General features: G+C 32.9%; 1 protein-coding gene across 1 annotated transcript in view; it reads left to right on the plus strand.

Annotated features, from left to right (window-relative positions):
• Positions 1–19,298, plus strand: part of BIRC6 (baculoviral IAP repeat containing 6) — a 300,333-nt gene that overhangs the window by 117,898 nt on the left and 163,137 nt on the right. Inside the window, exons 17-28 of the mRNA XM_051976128.1 lie at positions 1,073–1,206; positions 1,760–1,921; positions 2,021–2,152; positions 4,141–4,238; positions 7,545–7,692; positions 8,822–8,955; positions 11,081–11,215; positions 13,770–13,957; positions 14,863–15,177; positions 15,426–15,525; positions 17,839–18,053; positions 18,275–18,483. Coding sequence (XP_051832088.1) covers positions 1,073–1,206; positions 1,760–1,921; positions 2,021–2,152; positions 4,141–4,238; positions 7,545–7,692; positions 8,822–8,955; positions 11,081–11,215; positions 13,770–13,957; positions 14,863–15,177; positions 15,426–15,525; positions 17,839–18,053; positions 18,275–18,483 — 1,970 coding nt within the window. The remainder of the gene's footprint in view (positions 1–1,072; positions 1,207–1,759; positions 1,922–2,020; positions 2,153–4,140; positions 4,239–7,544; positions 7,693–8,821; positions 8,956–11,080; positions 11,216–13,769; positions 13,958–14,862; positions 15,178–15,425; positions 15,526–17,838; positions 18,054–18,274; positions 18,484–19,298) is intronic.

Genomic DNA, 19,298 nt, shown 5'->3' on the forward strand with positions numbered 1-19,298 from the left:
ATATTCCATAACGTTCATATACCACAATTTACTCAACCATTCTCCAATTGATGGGCATCCATTCATTTTCCAGCTTCTAGCCACTACAAACAGGGCTGCCACAAACATTTTGGCACATACAGGTCCTTTCCCTTCTTTAGTATCTCTTTGGGGGTAATTACTGCCTTTTAGATAATGCCTTTCCTAATTTACCCTTCCTGCTGTGGTGTGCTCTGTTACCAACTTAGCTTGTGTAATGTCTGGGCTAGTTCTCTGGAGGTACTCTGAATGGGCCTTGGCTTTAGTAGAATAATCACCACAAGAATAGTCAGGAATAAAGTCCAAAGTTTTTATTATCTCCTTCACAGTCTGTCTCCTTTGCCTGGAGCCAAGCTAGCTTTCGGGGGGGACTTTTAGATGGGTCTTGGTCTTAGTAAAGAAGTGAAAGGAGACAGGAGAGCCACCAGGAGGGTCTTTATCTTCGAATCTGCCCTCCAGTCTCCAGTCCTTTGTCTTGTCTATCTCCCAGTCTTTCTTCCTTCCCAGATCTTGTAGCTCTTATATACTCTATTATAAGTACATCATCATAGGTGTCAATCTTGTAGAATAGGTGTCAATTTGTAGAACTATACTAAATACATGTAAACTAGAGAATCATCTCAATTCCACTGAATTGACACCTTGTTGTAAGATTACTTGTTTCAAGTACACTTGGCGCTCTTTAATCTTATGTACATTATGTGTGTGTGTGAATATGTTTGTTTTGTTATCTCCCCTGTTGAAAAACAAGCTTGTTTTAATTTTTATCTGTTTCTCTGCTTTACTTAGTAGAATGACTGTTGTATGTTTAACAACAGTTTGTTGTGATTGATTCATTTGCTTTTACTTTTATATTTTCTTCTAGGCATTTATTGTGACAATTATCCTTTGAATACTTATGCATCACTTATGTCATTGAAGTCAGAATAAGGAATTAGAATGATTATAGATTTAAAAAAATTTTTGATGTAAACTCATTGAACTTTTGTCCACCATGTATTTTGATAATAATTATTTTTCATATATTTCTGAAAATTTTTTATTATGTGATTAGGAAAAGTCATCTACTACAAAGAGTGAAACTGGTGGTTCCTCAAGAAAATCTGAAAATCTCCGGGGCTGTGATTTGTTGCAAGAGGTTTCAGTTACTATTCGTAGATTTAAGAAAACTTCTATTTCTAAAGAAAGGTAAATGTAATCTATATACGAGGGAAAAAGTAGACTTGTAAATCTTCCATTTTCAGTTTTAGCGCTACTAGTAATTAATTATGTGACTCTGATCTTGTACTCTTATTTCTTTGGGACTCATTTATAAAAGGAAATCAAATGGGTTGATCTTTTGTTTTCTTCTTGTGCTAAAATTCTCTTATTCTAGTATTATTAGCTTGAAGAATTTAGTTTAAAATCCATTTTTAATGATTCTTTTAGTTTGTCCTGAAAATAATAATTTGGGTCCTTTCTAAGAATTATTTAATTAGTGTTTATAAAAATAGTTAACCTATCTGTATTATATCATATGCCTTATTTAAGATGAGCTATTGTTTGCTGTGGCTTAGTGGAAAATAGAGCACCAATGTGTTTGAAATTTAGACCTGACCTTCAGTTATGGCTAAGTTTTCTAGGCTATCAATAGAGGATATTATTATATTCTCCCTGTTATGTTCATAATATTTGTGATTTTAGAAGTAATTTTGTTTTGAAAATGTTATTTTTGTCATTAATATACTAATCATTTCTGTAGGGTACAACGATGTGCCATGTTACAGTTTTCAGAGTTTCATGAGAAGCTCCTTAACACACTTTGCCGAAAATCAGATGATGGTTTAACTACAGAACATGCACAGAGCCTTGTGTTAGATACCTTGTGCTGGTTGGCTGGAGTCCATTCAAATGGACCTGGAAGGTAGTAAGATTTCATTAATTGCCAGCTCCTTTTCTTACTGAAATTGAAAACTGTCTGACAAACTTTTAAGAGTTTTAACTTTCTGCTGTTATTTTACAGCTCAAAGGAAGGAAATGAGAGCTTGCTTTCCAAGACACGTAAATGTCTTTCTGATATAATACGTGTTTGCTTCTTTGAGGCAGGACGAAGCATAGCCCATAAGTGTGCCCGATTCTTAGCATTGTGCATAAGGTTGGTGATTCTTTTTAAATTATAAGTTTGTATTATATGTTCAGGAACACACAATTTTGACCTGTCGTTTTATTTACAGTTTAATGTTGTTAAAGAGCAGTATGAGAAATTTTAAAATTTTATATCACTGAATAATAGACATTGATGGAATGAACCTTAAAAGTGGATGGAATGAACCTTAAAAGTGCATCTAATGTGTCTTGTACCTTCAGACAAGAACCATCTAAAGTATCTTGTCAAATGTTTCATTTTATTTTTAAAGGCCTGCACGGAAGGAGGTTCTACTCACTCTGGGTGATTCTCTTTTTTTGTAAAAACTCACTTTCAGAAGTTCCTTTATTTATTCCTTTGTCCATCATCAGCATTAGACCTTTTTTTAAATTTTATTTTATTTTTAAACTTTTATTCTCTTCTCTGTGGCTGTAGAAAACAATTGCTCACCATGCTGTTGCACATGCATAATCACATTTCTAGGACCATCCCTCAACCTTATATTCTACAGGCTAAATAACCACAATTCCTTTAACCTTTCCTCATAGGTCCTGTTTTCCAATCCTTTAACCATCTTCGTGGCTTTCCTCTGAACCCTCTCCAAGTTTTTCCACGTCTGTCTTAAGTTGTGGAACCCAGAACTGTATAAATTTTGCCATGTACAGTGCCTTCAGTTGTGTAGTGCGTATGATCATTATTGGAGGGGTAGGTGGGGGAATTTGAACCATAGATTCACTTAGGTTGGGGTACAGAGTGTGTTTTCCTTTATACATATTTACCTTTACTTTTCTATTTGTTTCCAAGTACTCTTCTGATGTTATATAAATCTTGTCCCAATTTTCAACAAGTCAGCTGTTTTCTGTCAGATCATGAGATGAGGTCATTATTAGTAACATTAAATAGTACTTGACCCATGACTCTTCTTTGAAGATAATGCTTTGTTATATTTCATGGGGTTTGAATCGTACCACTCGTAGATAGTTTTTTGATTATGGTCCTGTAATGAAACATGGCTAGCCCCTGTCATATTAATTGGCATACCCTGAGAAACATAATCAGAAATCTAGCCTAAGTTGAGATGAAAGGCATTTTTTTTCTTTTCTCTCTAATCTTCCTACATATTCATTCTGTCATATATAAAAATTATAATAAATTTGTGGCTGTTTTGTGGGGTTACTTCTGGTGTTTGGAATTTGATTCTTTGATTTTTTTTTTTTTCTGATCTTTGTGTTTTCCTTTTAAGGCCAGTTTGAAAATATTTGTGGGTATAGTAAACTGTTAATTTTATGTGAATGTGGATTAACCTATAAGGTTAATTGGCCAGTGAGGATTTTAAGCTCTTAAAGAAAAGTAGTTTATATTAAAACATGATACTTCATCTTTTATTTTCAGACAATACCTCTGGTTCTGTCCATTATGAAATGACTCTGTAAAGCTGGGAAAAAATGACTTGAGATTTCTAGGATAGGCTTCCTTAGGTGTCTTAAGCTGTCTCTATGTGGTACAGAATTTTTTTTAGTGGCCCTTCATTTGCAGAAAATATTGTAGGTAATTTTCCTTTCAACCCCTGTTTATTTATTTGGTTAGGTGAGATAAGGGGCTTTTAAAGGAGAATAAAACAGAGTGGTGACATCTTTTCTTTTTAGTATCTCTTTAGATCAGAGTCGGTTGAAAAAGAATTAAAACATTAGAAATAATATTTAGAATGCTAGTTATCCTGACAGATACTATCATTGAACATAGCCTTAGAGCTTGATAAAAATTTTCTTTTGTCATAAACAAAATCTTTGAGACTTCATAACTAAAAACATTTTGGAGTCAGTGTTGACATCATAGGATCATAGATTTAGAACTGCCTGAAAATATTCTTGGTTTCAGTTTTCTTAAAGAGATTGGATTAGAGAATCTCTTTAAAATCCCCTTCCTGAGTTCTGAATCCTATATTTTATGATCACAAAGTATTAATTAAAGGTATGTTTTTATTTTTATTTTGATAGCAATGGCAAATGTGACCCAAGTCAACCAGGATTTGGATCTGTTCTGTTGAAGGCTTTACTTGACAATATGCCACTTTTACCTGCAGCTGCTACTGGTGGTATGTAAAAATAAACCTTCCAAAATAAAAAATTTCCAAATATTATTAACTCCCCCCTCCATTGTTCCTTTTTTGCCTTTCTTTTCTCTTTATAAAGACTTTTTTTTATCCTCTTCCTTCTCCTCCTTCTCTTCCTTCTCTTCTTCCTCCTTTTTTATTTACTATCTTAGTGATTATTAATTCCTTAAGAGTTGAAATAAAAAATATAATTGTCTAGTTCATTTTTTTCTAGTACTTATCTCAGTATTTAGAATTGATAATTTAATATTTTGGGTACAGATCATTACCCATTCTTTCCTTATTTCCTGTAGTGCTTATTTTGTAAGAAGTAATCAGGATTCCCAAAATAGTCTTTTAGGCCTTTTTCTTCTGATGGAGAGTGATAAGCATGTCTTCTTCCCACTTTTTAATTTCTTCTCTTTAGATATGACTGATTGTTTTCTTTTCCTGTTTTCTATATCTTTGTCTTTCATTCCCTTTTTGATTATGTGATGTTTGTAATATGTTTTTATACTTGGTACATCCTTTCTTATTTTTTGCCTTGCTTACCTTTTTGATAATTCAGTGGTCATGGTCTCCAGTTCAGTTCTATGATCATTTGAGTGCCTGTTCCCTATAAGACATTGTGCTGACATTGGAGATGTAATAACAAAACCAAAAAAATTCCTTTTGTCCAAAGTACTTATAGTCTACTATTGGATGATTTGTAGGTATATTTTATTATTGTCTAACTACTACTGTTGAAAAAGTTGTTCAATTAGGGAATAGCTGAGTCATTTTCAGCATACAATGCTTTTAATGTACCTAATCAGGCTTATTCTTCTGCACCTGTTTAAGATATTTATGTGGATGTACTTATTATCCATTCAATTGCATATAATAATCTCTACAGTGTGTTTTTTTGTCCTCTTGAATCTTAACTAAATCAAACCTCGGAATGACCAGGGATTTCATTGATTCTTCAGTGTTCCCAGATGATATCGACTGTAAATATGAATATCTGGACAATCTCAACTATGTATAGACTCCCTCTTCAGTTTAAACTATTCATAACACATCTTCCATGATTATGATCAAAGACTTTGAGCTTTTTAAAAATTTTATTGATAATTGATCATCAGTAGGATTATTTGCTGGCAATATGCATTTTTATTAAGTTTTTCGTAGGTGTTATCTTGTTGAACCTCTGTGTTTGAAGTAAGTGCTTTAGCTACAAATATATTCCTAATGGCCCAATTTCCTGTATTCATCTGGGATGCTGCATTGGGGGAATAACCAACATGACAAGAAGCTTCCTGTTGCTATTGGGTACACAAGGAAATCAATTTTGCCAATGCCATTATTATTATTATTATTTTAATAAGTTTTTATTGACAGAACCCATGCCAGAGTAATTTTTTTACAACATTATCCCTTGCACTCACTTCTGTTCCAATTTTTCCCCTCCCTCCCTCCACCTCCTCCTCCAGATGGCAGGCAATCCTATATACGTTAATATATATGTCATAGTATATCCTAGATACAGAAGGTAGAAATAATTCGGGAAGAAAAACAAAAATGCAAACAGTTTACATTCATTTCCCAGTGTTCTTTCTTTGGGTGTAGCTGCTTCTGTCCATCATTGATGAATTGAAACTGAGTTAGATCTTTTTGTCAAAGAAATCCACTTCCATCAGAATACATTCTCATACAGTATCATTGTTGAAGTATATAATGATCTCTTGCTTCTGCTCATTTCACTTATCATCAGTTCATGTAAGTCTCTCCAAGCCTCTCTGTACTTATCCTGCTGGTCATTCCTTACAGAACAATAATATTCCATAACATTTATATACCACAATTTACCCAACCATTCTCCAATTGATGCATATCCATTCATTTTTCCAGCTTCTAGCCACTATAAACAGGGCTGCCACAAACATTTTGTAATATACAAGTCCCTTTCCCTTCTTTAGTATCTCTTTGGGGTATAAGCCCAGTAGTAGCACTGCTGGATCAAAGGGTATGCAGTTTGATAACTTTTTGGGCATAATTCCCAGATTGTTCTCCAGAATGGTTGGATTCAGTGTCCCAGTTTTCCCGTATCTCCTCCAACATTCATCATTATTTTTTCCTGTCATCTTAGCCACTCTGACAGCTGTGTAGTAGTATCTTAATTTGCATTTCTCTGATCAATAGTGATTTGGAACACTGTTTCATATGAGTGGAAATAGTTTCAATTTCATCATCTGAAAATTGTTCATATCCTTTGACCATTTATCAATGGGAGATTGGCTTGATTTCTTATAAATTAGAGTCAGTTCTCTATATATTTTGGAAAGGAGGCCTTTATCAGAACCTTTAACTGTGAAGATGTTTTCCCAGTTTGTTGCTTCCCTTCTAATCTTGTTTGCATTAGTTTTGTTTGTACAAAGGCTTTTTAATTTGTGCCATTATTTTTCTTGCTGTGGAAAACCTGTGAGCTGTCTTTAATGTTTTTCTTCAATTTTATGTATCCTGATTTCCTCTACAGTGAGACAGTTCAAAGAGATATAGTTTGAATTCTTCCAGCAAACACTGGAGATAAATTTCACATTTAGAGTCAGTACCAAGAATTAGTTTAAAAACAATCCAAAAGCTTTCTAAATCCTAGGATCTTCTGTTCTGTTCTCTGCTACTCTGTTAATGTATCTTCAGAAAAAGAAGGGGTCTGTAAAAGAATATGGGACATTCTATGAACTTGCCTGTTTTCTTGGGCAACTTGGGCAAAGCCTTTAATTATCTATTAATGAGAACCTTCTCCATACTTAACTCAGTTGATGCTCATATCTCATCTGAAGCCTTCATACCTTGGATAGTATCAGTAAGAGCTTATGTACCTCCATCATAGTCTTCAAGGGCTTTCAATGCCTTGATGTGTGAACCATTGGGATATTAGAACTCATTGGTACCCTTTTGTCATTCATTGTCACCCCAGATACAAATTTTGCTAATGGTTTCAAATATTCTTTTTTTTTTTTTTTTTTTTTTAAGTGATAGAAGGATTGGCTGTATTCCTTTTGTTTCTGGATGTTAATACTGTTGGGTTGTGGTTTTTTTCCTTTTTTTCTTTTCCAGTACTATTTTGTATTCAATAATTTTACCTTTTATCCCTATACAAAGATTACTTTGTATAGTTCAGTTTCATTATTTTAAGGGCTTTAAATTTAGTTCATTTCCTTTCATATAAGTAACCTAAAGATCTTTGTTGATGGTTGGGCTTAATCCATAGAGAGTCTTTTTCTTTCCCACAAAATTGTATAATCCTCTGTTTTTCTTTGCTTTTAGGATCTGTGTACTGGTATTTTGTCTTACTGAATTACGTTAAAGATGAGGATTTGGCTGGCTGCAGTACTGCTTGTGCATCTTTGCTTACTGCTGTGTCCAAGCAATTACAGGAAAGGTTAACACCAATGGAAGCTTTACTTCAAACCAGGTACTTTTAAATTAGTAATTTGGTTTTTTTTATGTTTAGTGTGAAAATCTCCCTAATTTTTAAATTATATATCTATATCTGGTCTCAGATACTTACTAGCTGTGTGACCCTGGGCAAGTTACTTCATCTGACTTACAAGAGACTGTGCCTTGTTTCCTCATTTGTAAAGTGAGCAGCTGGTAATGGAAATGGCAAATCTTTTCAGTATCTTGGTCAAGGAAACCCCAAATGAGTTAGATAGAACTAAAAATGACTGGACCATTAAGTCCTAGAGCATTCCTGGAGTTCCTGCAAAATGAAATGACTCCTCTAAATACACATAACCAGTACGGGTCAGGAACAAATCTGGAATATAGGTCTTCTAGACACAAAGACCAGCTCTTTATTAACTATACCAGGCTTCTCATTGTTGCTCTTTGTCTTTACGCTTTGCTTTAGGAACAGGAAAGTAGAAGAGAAATTATTAGATGATTTAATTCTGATGTAGTAGGCCAGCGAAGAGAGACTTTAGAAACATATAATGTAGTTTCAGTAGGAGATATGAAAAGTCCCAGCTTCTCAGGCTGGCAAAAGAAAAGGAATAGCATGAACAAGGGCTCTGACCAAAGACGAGGAATGTTTTATTACAGTTTTATTTGGATAAGGCAGTCTTTCTTCTCTTCATTAAAAAAATATATATATATTGTTTAATTATCGAATAAAACATTTTCATATCATAGTACAATAAAGATGATTGTACGCAAAAGTGCAAATCTCCTATGTACAACTTGCTGTTTCATTCAATATGTACAAGATTATCAGCTCTCTGTTTCTCTCCCCTCTTCCTTTCTGCCTGTCCTTTCATTTTTCATTCATTCAAATGATAGATTCCATATCTAATATGTCTATTAGTATTTATATCTAATATGTCAATGTCTAATATGTACAAGTAAATACTATAGATCTTGTGTAAAATTGGATAGTGACAACTTGCATTTTTATAATTCCTATTTTATACTCTAATTAGGGAAATCATATAAACAAATAACAAGAGATTAAAATTGCCTTGAGTGAAGTATGAATGAAGTTTCATTTATGGACATCTTTTTATTCATTTTAAATAGATTGGTGTTCATTTCTTCTTTTTCAGATATGGCTTATATAGCTCACCTTTTGATCCAGTTCTCTTTGATTTGGAAATGAGTGGTTCCTCTTGTAAAAATGTGTACAATAGCAGTATTGGTGTACAGTCAGATGAAATTGATCTCTCGGATGTCCTTTCAGGTATCATCATTAAAAAAAAAAAAAACCCTTTAACATTGATAGAACTGACTTTGAATTTTCCTAACCATAAAGCTAATTATAGTTTGAATTGATAAGATAAAATGTCAGTTCTTTTTTTCCCATTCATCATCCTATTTTCTACTCTCCTCCACTTTTTCTTAAGGAAAAATTGTTCTTCAGAGTGTTGTCAACTGTCATGGACATAGTCAGGATTGTTGTTTGAAGCCAGATCCTCTAATTCTAAATCCTTCATTTTTAAATTAATAAATCAGAATTGAAGAGGAAGAACCAAAAATTACCCTATGAGGAGTATGAAAGGAGAGACTTTTTTTATTACATAATCTAAATAGTGAACTATTGAAGAAAACCTGTTTGGGAGGGAAGTGACATTTCACTTCAAATTGTGCCTTTAAAGGTAGTTTGGGATTCTGCAGGGAATTTTTTTTTTAATATATCCCTCATCACTTTTATCCAGAAAAGCTAGTTGATGATTTTTATAGTAAAAGAGTGTGAAGAAGAGATGAAATTCAAACAATTTTTTGGGAACTCTCTGTGGAATTCCTTAAATGCCAGCCTCAGGGTTTTTGCATTTTGGCTAAGGGAATTATTAATTGAGTGGAGGAATTACCTGATCAGATTGATAAAACTTTAACTCTTGGGCTGTAGCACCAGGTAAGGGAGAAAAGTCAGTCAAGTTTGGCTCACCTTGTTGACATCTAAGAGGAAGAATCTAGAATAAAAGGTTCTAGAGCATTTTTGTGATTTGTAATGTTATAGGGATATATGTTGGAACCATATTCTGATGGTTGAGGTGATTTTTAAACAAAAGTGGAAAGTGAGATTGAGTTAGGGGTCAACAGGAGGAAGTCGAAGCAATCCACTATGTATTTTATTTCCAGGATTGTAGTCTCTTATTCCAAATTCAATAGTCAAATCATCATTTTCCTTCCCAGTAGTGGATTCCTTCTTAATAGTTTTGCTAATTGCACTGGATTCTCTCATTATAATCAAGGCTTAGAACTTAAGTGCTTTTTATGGTTTTTTTTAACTTTCTCATTATATATCCAGTTATTCCTTCATTCATGTTGGTTGTTTCTTTACAATGTTGAATTTGTCCTCATATCTAAAGCTTTATCTCCAGTTGAGCCTAGGACAGTTATTTTTTTGCATACCAATGGTATTTAATAAAAGTTTGTCTTGAGTACACTCTACAATTACCTTCAAACTGTTACTCTTGTTTTATGATGAAATCATTGTGTGTGTGTGTGTGTGTGTGTGTGTGTGTGTGTGTGTGTACACATATTCATTGCGTATATATATCCTTATCAATCATGCTGAAACATTATTTTATAACATCTCTTGTTCAAAAAGTTAGCTGACTTTTTTCACATAAAATGCAGATTCTCTTAATGTTATTTTAAAGGCCCATTTCATTCAATTTGGATCTTTTCCCTTATTTTATTTATTTCCTTATTTATAATACACTGCTAATAATTCATTCTTCCCAAGCCACAATAATAACAGCTACCACCCCCGATTTATGCCCCAAACTTAGAATTAGTGTAGTTGTACTCATTGTTTAAGATAATGATCACTTGTATGGAAATAACATCTCTTTCACTTAAAAAGTAAATGATCTCTTTGACCTTTGATTTTATAGTACTTGTAACAGTCACATAATACATTATGTAGCACTTAATTTTTTTTTTTTTTTTTTTGTAAAGCATTTCTCACTCTCATTTAATAAGATCCAGTAAGGAGCTATTTGATCAATGTTAGTCCATTCCATAACAAATAGCTCCATAGAAGAAGACAAAGGATGACTTATTTTTACATTCTGTTGCATACCAAAATCTTTAGGGCAGGGATTTTTAACAGGAAAAAATAATGCCCTTAATTTCATCCCCTGAAATAGCAACAGGAGGAAGTAGTAGCAATCCCCTGTGTTTTTTATTTCCAAGGTTGTGGTCTGCTGTTATTCTAAACTCAACCATAAGTCATCATTTTTCTTCAACAGTTTTAGATATTGTAATAACAACTTGTGCTTTTATTTTTATTTTTTTATCATTTTTATTTTTATCATTTAAAGTTTTCATTATATATGATGGAACTTGTTCTGTTGTAGGGAATGGCAAGGTTAGTAGCTGTACAGCTGCTGAGGGTAGTTTCACTTCTCTGACTGGACTCCTCGAAGTTGAACCTCTGCACTTTTCTTGTGTTTCAACCAGTGATGGAACAAGGATAGAAAGGGATGATGCAAGTACGTTTACTGGTATATACACTCTTTATTATTTCATATATACAATTATATAGTTCAAATAGAGAAATAAATTGTTTTTCATGCCTTCTTGTAAAGTAGCAAATTATGTATTTATCCAAAGGTCTATTTTGAAGAGGCTAGACCTTGTTTGTATCCTTTCCATAACTGAATAAAAAAGAATTGTTCTTATCCTCACATCATGTTTTTAATTTTATCTTGACTTATGCTCTTATCAAATGTCTGTAAATGAAAATTTTTATATTTAAATATATATTTCATTTATTTTAAGTTACTGAAGTTGCATTTATCTTACTGTGTTTTATATGTGATATTTTTTGAAAGATTTTTTGGTGAAAAGACTTTAAAGGTAGTGTGAAACACTTTTTTTTTTTTTAGTTATGCTTTTTTTTTAAGGGAATTATTATACTTTGAAATTTTGTAATTATATGTTAGCCCTATTTCCCTTAGTAGTTTGTATTTCTTTCTGGAAGTATTATCTACTTTCACATGAATAGCTTCATGTGAGTACAAATATGGATACATTGAAGTTACTGTTGAGGTCCTGTAGGCTAATGCTATAGGCACGGGGAATGCAATTCTTAATACCCACTTGTTTCAGTTTTGGTTGACAGTTTTGAGTAAAGGAAGTAAAACATTCAAATTATTTTTTTTTCTGCTGTAATTTATATGATCAGAAAAAGAATTAAATAAGCATCAGCCCTGAAGTCAGGAGGACTTGAGTTCAAATCTGCCCTTAGACACTTAACACTTCTCCTAGGTGTGTGACCCCGGGCAAGTCACTAAACCCCAATTGCCAGAGAGAGAGAGAGAGAGACAGACAGAGACAGAGACAGAGATATAGAGAGAGACAAAGAGAGACAGAGAGATGGAGAGAGGAAGGAAAAAAACTTATATTTTACCAAAATAAAATACTTGTGTTATATTACAGTGGTGGTCATTATAATTTTCAGCAACAGTGTGTTGGTGACTGGAGAAATTAGACTTTTTATTTCCTCAATTTTTACATACTAAATAAATTGAGAGTGTTTCTAATCTTTTCCTTAAGAGGACTTGGATCCTTCAAAAACTCAAATTTGTAGGTCTTTTCATGGATTCATCTTTAAAACATCTTTCATTTTCTAAAGAATCATTAAGGCTTTGTTTTTTTGAGTATCTCTCTCTCTCTCTCTCTCTCTCTGAGGCAATTGGGGTTAAGTGACTTGCCTGGGGTCACACACCTAGGAGAAGTGTTAAGTGTCTAAGGGCAGATTTGAACTCAGGTCCTCCTGACTTCAGGGGTGATGCTTATTTAATTCTCTTAAGAGAGAAATAATTTTATTGAGGCAATGGGCCATTTCCTTCTTTTTGTTGGATTGGCCATAAAATTGAGTTGTCACATAAGCAGTTTAAAAAAAATATTTCTTCCTACAAACATTAAAGGTAAAATTTCTAGGATTTTTTTTAAGTATTGAAAAATAGTTTATATTTCTTTCAATATTAAAAGATAAAATTTCATTAACAATAACTGCTGAGGAACTGTCCATATTGATTATTTTGCTAATAGTTTCTGGTCTGAAACTATTTGTTGTGAAGTTAGAATTTTAATATGAGTATTTTAATTTGACTCTTCCTAAAGTCAGGTTGCCACTTTAGATACTGGCAAATGTTGTAATTGCCACCAGCACTTTAGAGATTAAAATAAGATTTTAACTTAGGGTTTCACATAATTGACATAAAGTATAAGGTGAAACTTGCTGTAATATTTTACCTTTTTTTATGTGAAAATTGGCCTTTTAGAGGTTAAATGACTTTTTAAATTGTCATTCAACTCTTATGCGTCTTGAATTAGGATAAGAACTGAATTGTTTTAACTACAACTACAGAGAATTTTGCTTCCTGTGTTCATGACACTAAATGTACCTTGACACTTTTAATTAATGTATTATTTTGGGGCAGGCTGTATTTCATGTGTTTAGGGAGTTTTCTCTTTTATCAGCAGAAACTACACACACACACACACACACACACACACACACACACACGTGTGCGATTTTATTTCTGTATATTGTTGCAAAAGTTAATATTTTTCTGTAACTTAAAAACCCCCAACTAATTTTGATATACTCCCTTTTATCCTGGTTGATTAAGAAATGGATTAAATTTTTGAAAAATTAATTTCTGGTTAACTTAGTTTAGTACATTTAATGAAGTAGAAAAAGAATAAAATTACTTAAAATCTTGTACTCATATACTTTTAGTAGTTTTTAATTTTTAATTTAGAGTGAAAATGTACATTTTAAAGATTAATCATTATGATATATGTTACCTTATATATCATCAAAAGCATTATGGATATCCATGTTTAGTATTATGATTCTGGATAAATAGCAATTTTTTTTTCACTTAATAGTATTCAGATTTTTAAAAAATAAAAACTGTTACTATATGAACCTCATCTTCATCCGTGTGTGTGTGTGTGTGTGTGTGTGTGTGTGTGTGTGTGTGTGTGTGTGTGTGTGTGTGTGTGTGTGTGTTGTTTTTTGTCTTATGCCAGTGAGTTCCTTCGGGGTTACCCCTGCAGTAGGCGGCCTCTCCTCGGGGACTGTTGGGGAAGCTTCGACCGCCCTGAGTTCAGCAGCCCAGGTAGCTTTGCAGTCTCTCTCTCATGCAATGGCTTCAGCTGAGCAACAGCTCCAGGTGCTGCAAGAGAAACAGCAGCAGCTTTTGAAGCTTCAGCAACAGGTTGGAGACTCTTTGGCTATTTATTTATGATGTCTCTAAACTTCAAAAGCTGAGAGAAAGTCCTCAAATAAAATTGGCCATTCTTCCTCATCAAAGGAAGTGAGGGAATTGACTTGAGCTAATTGTAGTGGTTGCTTAAGTAACTGACAATATGTGGTTTACAAATAACTTGGATGGTTAGTGTAAAATATGAGTTGTAATCTCTGAAATCATTAAATCACTTATTTGATTTCTATTGAAGCTTGTGTATTCATGCATTCTGGAAAGGAATCACATTGCTACTTGTGCAATTTAAATTGTGTGAAAATCCTAAATGATGGACAAAATTATTTTTCATTGCACTTATGATTTAAAATTGTGTTTAATGGCATTTTATATTATGTTTACTTAAACATCAGTACAAATGGCAAAGGATGCTTTAGCTATTTTATTTTAAGTACAAGATGTCAAAATTCAAAATTGCATTGTTTTCAAAAATGAATATATAGAAATGCCATTTCTGCTTCTGTTCATTTATTCTGAACAGAACTTCCCTCTTATTCCTGCTTTTACTTCTTTGCCTTCTCGCCATTCCTAAATCCTCCACTCTTTACAACTCTTTTTTTTTTTTTGAGAATTCTACAAAATCATTTTAATGTTGAAATGTTTTAAATTATTTTATTTCCTTTACTATCATTTTCAGTTAAAGATTGATTTTTTAAAGTGATAATTTTATGTCAACAAATAATCTTATTAAAATGTTTTATATTTGTCTAACATTTGCTTTATTGCAAACTTCATTTATGAGCAATATAGTAGGATTAGTGGTGTACTGATTAAAATGTGTAATAATGCATTTTTTTATTTTTAGTGCATACTCAAGCAAGTTTAATTTGCATTTTTTCTTCTACTTATACTTTTTTCAGAAAGCTAAATTGGAAGCCAAATTGCATCAGACTACAGCAGCAGCTGCTGCAGCAGCATCAGCAGTGGGTCCTGTTCACAACTCTGTGCCTTCTAATCCAGTGGCAGCACCAGGATTCTTCATTCATCCATCTGATGTTATTCCACCTACTCCAAAAACAACACCACTCTTCATGACTCCACCACTAACTCCACCAAATGAAGTGGTATCTGTTGTGATCAATGCAGAACTTGCACAACTCTTTCCAGGCTCAGTTATTGATCCTCCTACAGTCAATCTTTCTGCTCATAATAAAAGTGCAAACAAATCTAGAACGGTAATTTATTATAGTTTTTAAAAAGTAAAGATTTTGATTTTCTGACTAATTTTTAATAGAAAACAATTTGATTCAAATTCTGTAAGTAGATAGAAGCATGTATGAGGTATATTATAGTAAGTTGTGAAATACATTAAAATATTAATAAATTATACTCTGTAGCCTGTCATTTTATTTTCAGTGTTACTTTTTTCTAACAGATTATGTTAATCTTGAACACGGTTTCTCTTTTTTTTTTTTGCTGTTAGACTCCTATTGGAACGGGCCTTGCTCTAGCAATTTCTCATGCTTCACATTTCCTACAACCTCCACCCCACCAGTCTATTATTATAGAGCGAATGCATTCAGGTAAAATATATCTTTAAAGCATTAAGCATTTCTCTTTTGTTCAGTGTTTTTAGATTAATAAATCAGACAGGGAATTTTTATAATAGGTTAATTTCCTCTTGGCTCTTTGTAAACAAATATCATCTGCTTTTGTGTAGCCAAAATTTCCCAATATCAAGTAGGTTGGTTGGGTTTGGATTGTTTGTTAAAAATGAAGGAAGAGTGCCATGGTGCAGGAGCAACCACCTTTGGAGAGACCTGACTTAATCTGTACACAAACTTTGTTCATGAATACAATTCTGGGAATAAAATTGAGAAAGGGAAACTTTGGTTTCAGTTAGTGGCTGAAATTCTGATAGAACTTTTTCTTTTTCTTTGGAAGGAAGCCTACTCAAATCATTTTGAAACATTCATCATGAATCTACTATATGCTAGACTTATGAAGAATGCTAAGCTCAGTGTTAACACATTGGTACACTGTCAACCAATCCCTTGTAACAGAATAAAGAAGATAAATTGGAAACTAGAATGGACCTTCTAATTCCTCCCTTTCAGTTTTACAGATGAGGAAGCTGAGGGTCCAGAGAGGGAAAGGAACTGGCTCAGGGTCACACAAAGGTGAATTAGTAGAACTGGAATTAGAACATAAGGTCTAACACCAAATTTTATAATTTTTTCATTATATTATGCTGTTGGAAAGATTTAATCAATTTTTCCCACTATGTTGCTTATATGTAAGTTGTATAGTTGTTGTTTGTCCTTTCTTCTTGAAGAGAACCATGAAATCAGGGAGAGGATACCATGACATGCAAGTGAATTGGATTTAAGTAAGGAAGGGTTAGGCAAGGTCACCTGCTTCACTTTCCTGTCCAGAACCATCTAGGTCCAGTGGCCAGATAGAGATCCGGAGGAAAGGAGATGGCCCTGGATGCAGTGAAGAGATCATGGCTTTTTTTAAAGCTAAGTTCTTCAATAGGTTTGACTGAGGCTGCACCCATTCAGTGATTTAGATTAAATAGCAATTGAGGCCAAGAATCTTAATTGTAGTACCTAGAGCAGAGAACATCTTTTGACTTTATGTATTGCTAGAACTTGACATGTATCTAGCACGTAGTAGGCATTTAATAAATGTTTCTAATTGGTTGATTTCATTGCACTTCTATGATTTTTTATTTTACAGTAATTTTTTAAGCCACTGTGTCTTCAGTGACCTCAAATGCTTTTTGAATTTGCTTTTGGTAGTTTTGTAGTCGCAGGAAAGAAGCAAATGTAATACCAACATGAGAATAAAGGAATCTCACAATTTTCAAACTTCTTTTTTGGAGGTAGCATTCAGTCTTTTGCCTATTGCTTTTCTTTGTCTGTGTTAAAGTATGTTCATTAAATAAATAGGATAGAAATGTTTATAAATTTATAACTTTGTTAAACAGGGAACTATCATGTATTTACATGTTAATAAAGCTAATGTACCTCTAAGTATAGGTAGTGTTGCTACATGAGTAGTGCCCAAAAAAAATATAGTAATCATATTTTATTTTTTTCAATTTTGAAAATGATGATTGACAAAATGATTCGCTTGTAGGAGAGCATATAGTACAGATTAGTATATATTTATAATTGCACCTAATTGCAACACAAAATATTGTCATGCAACACATGTCATGTATTGCATTTACTCTTTTAAAATAGCAAAGTTAAAAAGTGATCAGAACTATGAAAGTATTTATCTGTTAAAAATGCCAGCTGTAAAGTGTTACCTTTGTACTTATTAAATTCCTACACTAGACTTTAAGTTCCTTGAGGGTAAGGATTTGTCATTTTTGCTTTTGTATATCTGCTTACTTGCATATGGTAGGCAACAAGGAAATGTTAGCTGAATTTAATTAGATTCAGCATTTTATTTGCTAAAAGTATGACACGAGTCTATTTTAAACTTAGTTTCAAGCAGGAAAGATTTTGCTTTTGTTTTTTAAGATAATTGGTTTGCATAAATTGCTTTCTTACAAAATAAGGATGATATTTTTGCAGACTTATTATGCAGTTAACAATGTATGAGAACTGTCTCCTTAGCAGTCATCTTACTCTAAGAAATTTTATATTATTTAGCTTTTTCAGTTGGAAAACAAAGATTTTTTTTGAGTTTCAGAGAACAATTTATTGAAACCTTGCAAATTCACAAATTCTTTTCTATTATTTAATGTGTTGACAGTTTATTAAATAGTATTTGAAAAAAATATTTTCTTCTTAAATTAATTTCCAAACCTTTTAGTAGATCTTTTGGTTGATCAATTGCCATGTGGTAATTTCAGGAAACCTTTCTTTCTTTTTTTATAGGAGCAAGGAGATTTGTGACCTTGGATTTTGGCAGACCTGTACTCTTGACAGATGTATTGATTCCTACTTGTGGAGACTTGGCCTCTTTATCAATTGACATCTGGACATTAGGAGAAGAGGTGGATGGAAGGCGATTGGTAGTTGCTACAGATATAAGCACCCATTCATTAATTCTTCATGACTTAATACCACCTCCTGTTTGCAGGTTTATGAAGGTAAAAAAAAAAATTTGAAGGAAATTTTAAAAGAAGAGAAAATAATTTGTTTTTGTTTTATATTTTCCCATGTAATTAAATGTTATTTTTTCATAAATATTTCTAGCAAACTACATTAAGTATTTTATTGATAATCAAGTAAATAAAGCCTTATTGCATATTTATTCAAACCCCATTTTTCTGAAATGTTTATTGTGGCAGGTATTTGTCTTTCATTTCAGATCACTGTCATTGGTCGGTATGGCAGTACAAATGCTAGAGCGAAAATCCCATTAGGATTTTATTATGGTCATACCTATATCTTGCCATGGGAGAGTGAATTGAAATTAATGCATGATCCTTTAAGAGGAGAAAGTGAATCTTCAAATCAACCAGAAATTGATCAGCATTTAGCAATGATGATTGCCTTGCAAGAAGACATACAGTGCAGGTTAGTGGGGGATATTTAGAATATTACTTAATACTTACACGAACTACCAGAATGAATGAATGAGCATATATTGTTTTATTTTGTTTTTTTGTTTTTTGCTGAAGCAATTGGGGTTAAGTAACATGCCCAGAGTCACTTAGCTAGGAAGTATTAAGTGTTTGAGGCTTAATTTGAACTTAGGTCCTCCAGACTTCAGGGCTGATCCTTTATCCACTGCACTACCTAGCTGACCCATTGAGCATTATGATAAGCGATAAATCTACAAGAAAAATAATACAATCCTTGTTATCAAGGAGCTGGTACTCTGTACAAAACATTATATCACTAGATCTATTGTTTGGTGTCTGTGGAGGATGGAGGCAGGAAATATGGTAAGCTGCCTGAGGGCCTGTTAGCAAAACTCATGATTGTTGAGCCAAATTAAAATACAGAGAAGAGAAATGTTTAACAAAATATGTAGTCTTGTGAGTAGCCAATCTATCTAGCTGTTTTACAGGGGCTGCCCAGACCTAGAGGAGGAATTAATATGAGGGAAAAGTTTTGTGAGTAACCTAGTTGGTGAGGGAACCAGATGAAAGTAAGGAGAGAGAGACATTTTTGTGGAGGTACCTTCATATGTTGTGTGTTTGTATAAAATAAAATAAATTCCTTAAATATAAAAATAAAGGAAATAGAAAAATATGTATTACATAATTACAGAAAGATTCAAATGGATATTATGTTAGAGTTTTTAGTTTTTATTTTTTAAATTAGTACTCCTATTCCTTTTTCTTTCATGTTGATAACTTTTAACATGTGTTCTTTGTGATTTAATT

Source organism: Antechinus flavipes, chromosome 2 (genome assembly GCF_016432865.1).
Source record: "Antechinus flavipes isolate AdamAnt ecotype Samford, QLD, Australia chromosome 2, AdamAnt_v2, whole genome shotgun sequence".
In the NCBI taxonomy this organism is placed as follows: Eukaryota; Metazoa; Chordata; class Mammalia; order Dasyuromorphia; family Dasyuridae; genus Antechinus; species Antechinus flavipes.